Below are 2430 nucleotides of genomic sequence, written 5' to 3'. Positions count from 1 at the left end.
CGTCCGTGGCTGTTCTGATCCTTTCCCCGCTTGGCCCCATACAAAATGGCATCTCCTGAAGCAGCTGAGCCTCCCGAACCAGGAAGCAATGGATTTCTTGCTTCTGTCGCAAACTCCCCAGCTTTAAGTCTTCCAACCTTCCAAATATTCCCCTATATGTGGTTCAGAGTACTGGGACCATCCCCTGAGCCTTCTTGGTCTTGTATTCTGTGTTGTTCCTGGCAGAGCTAGTCACTGCACTTCCACCCAATCTGCCATCTTTTCCTGGAAGTCACCATGGCATTTTAAATAGCCTCATAAGTATGTTAAAGTTGACCATGAATAAAGAAGCCCAAATATTAGTTGTTTCAATTGAATTTTAATGTTGTAAAAGAGTATGGTCTTCCAGAAAAATAATAAAATCTGCCTGGAAGAAATACATCTAGAATCCTCTTAAGAATCAGAGGACAAGTCTATGTATTTCATACTTCAGCCATGTTATAAGGAGGGAAAATTCCATGAAGAAAGACATCATGCTTGGTAAAGTGGAGGGTCAGACTCCCACCAAGAAGGATTGACACAGAGGAAGCAACAATAGTCTCAAATATAGAAATTGTGAGGATGATTCAGGCCCAGGCTATGTTTTGTTTTGTTGTACAATGTTGCTATGAGTTAGAAATGACTCAATGGCACCTAACAGCAATAACAACAATAAAATAAGCATCCCTGCATCTTAATTTTCCCTATCATCTCTAAAGTCAGTGCAGTTGCCTTGTATTCAGGGTTTCTGACACACTCAGGATGTGGTTAGCACACTGTGTCTCTCGCACAGTAATACATGGCCGTGTCCTCAGAGCTCAGACTGCTTAGATCCATGTAGGCTGTGTTTGTGGACTTTTCACTGGTGATGGTGACTCTGCCCTGGAACTTCTGTGCGTAGTGTGTATTACCACTGCTTGGATAAATCCTTCCGATCCACTCAAACCCATGCCCAGGGATCTGACGCACCCAATGCATATAGTAGCTAGTGAAGGTGTATCCAGAAGTCTTGCAGGAGATCTTCACTGATGACCCAGGCTTCTTCAGTTCAGCTCCAGATTGTACCAGCTGGACCTGGGATTGGCCACCTACTAAGAGTAAATTGGGGTGGATGAAATTCAATGTGAATACCCAAAATGACTTCCCCATCCCTGGGATTGGGAGCCATTTTACCTGTAGTTGCTGCAACCAACAAGATGACTCTCAAAGTCCAGTTCATGGTTAGACAGCTGTTATCCCAGAACTTGTAATGGACAGTGGTGTGGTTGTTGGTTGGGCTCTAGGAACACAGATATATCCTTATCTGATGTAGTAAACTTCAGATTATTTACATATTTATGAGGCAGAATATTTAAGACTTAGGCATGTCACCCATCTGAGGAACATATTTATTTTTTGATGATTTACATGACACACAGTCAAACAAGCAAGGAATGCTAAAGATGCAAATCATGGGGGTTTGCATTATTCAAGTCCAAATTGAGAACTTGGATTTTCTACCACATTCTGAAACTCTGGGTGTGTGACACCACTCACACTGAGGAATACAGTGTAGCAGAAAAACCATGCTGCTCTTTGTGTCATTTCTTATTCTGTCTGAAGACAGGATTAAATAAGATTTACAGGTAGGAAATCAAGGTTTGTCTTTAGATATGATACGATTACATTTCACTTGGATTGTTAGAGTGAAATTATGTTTTTGTTGTCCTACCTGTTGTCAAGTCAGCTCCAACTCACAGTTACTTTAGGTACAAGAGATCAAAACACTATTGGGTCCTGTGCAAACCTCACATTCTTATTTTTGAACCACTGTATCAATTTATCTTATTGAGATTTACATATGGCCTGCAGAAAAAAAGACTTATACTAAATCATTTATTATAAGCCCACATTTTAATAAAAGAGATTTCATAATAGTTGTGTGTGGAAATAACGGGCCCTTGAATATGGAGAAAGGCAATAGAGTCTCTCAAGTATATATTTCAAACTCAAAAATAAAGAAAATACTTGATGTTAAACTGGTATTTTTTATGGGTCAATGTGAAAATTCCATTTAAATATAAGTTCCTCAGAACTTCTCATTACAGTTGATAAGTCACACATACTTTGGGTAATACATTTTAGCTTTTGGACAATAACTCGCCTGTTTGTCATCTAAAGTTGGCATGAAAATTTAAACCTTAATGAGGGTTGGAGAACTTGTGGGAAGCACCAGAAGAACAGTTTTAGCTTTAAAACTTAGTGCAAAAAAGAATATTTCCTGCTTATCCCTAAGAGGATACTCACTAGCCTTCAGGAAACTGCTACCAAACTCCCTACATCTGCTCCATATTTTCAATAGTTTCTTAGTGCCCTCTGCAGGCCAGAGAACTCTTTGCAGGGTAACTCATTGCCTATGCTCACATTGCCTTC

The 2430-nt window shown here is 39.9% G+C and overlaps 1 gene segment (V, D, J or C); it reads right to left on the bottom strand.

Moving 5' to 3' along the window:
* The window catches only part of LOC102812484, a 7124-nt gene extending 5887 nt beyond the window's left edge, over positions 1-1237 (bottom strand). The window contains 2 exon segments of the V gene segment in view: positions 796-1106; positions 1192-1237. Of these exon segments, the coding sequence occupies positions 796-1106; positions 1192-1237 (357 nt within the window).
* Positions 1238-2430: the final 1193 nt, after the last annotated feature.

The sequence above is a fragment of the Chrysochloris asiatica genome, unplaced genomic scaffold (assembly GCF_000296735.1).
Source record: "Chrysochloris asiatica unplaced genomic scaffold, ChrAsi1.0 scaffold00260, whole genome shotgun sequence".
NCBI classification, from domain to species: domain Eukaryota; kingdom Metazoa; phylum Chordata; class Mammalia; order Afrosoricida; family Chrysochloridae; genus Chrysochloris; species Chrysochloris asiatica.
This window is presented reverse-complemented; position numbering and strand designations above follow the sequence as displayed.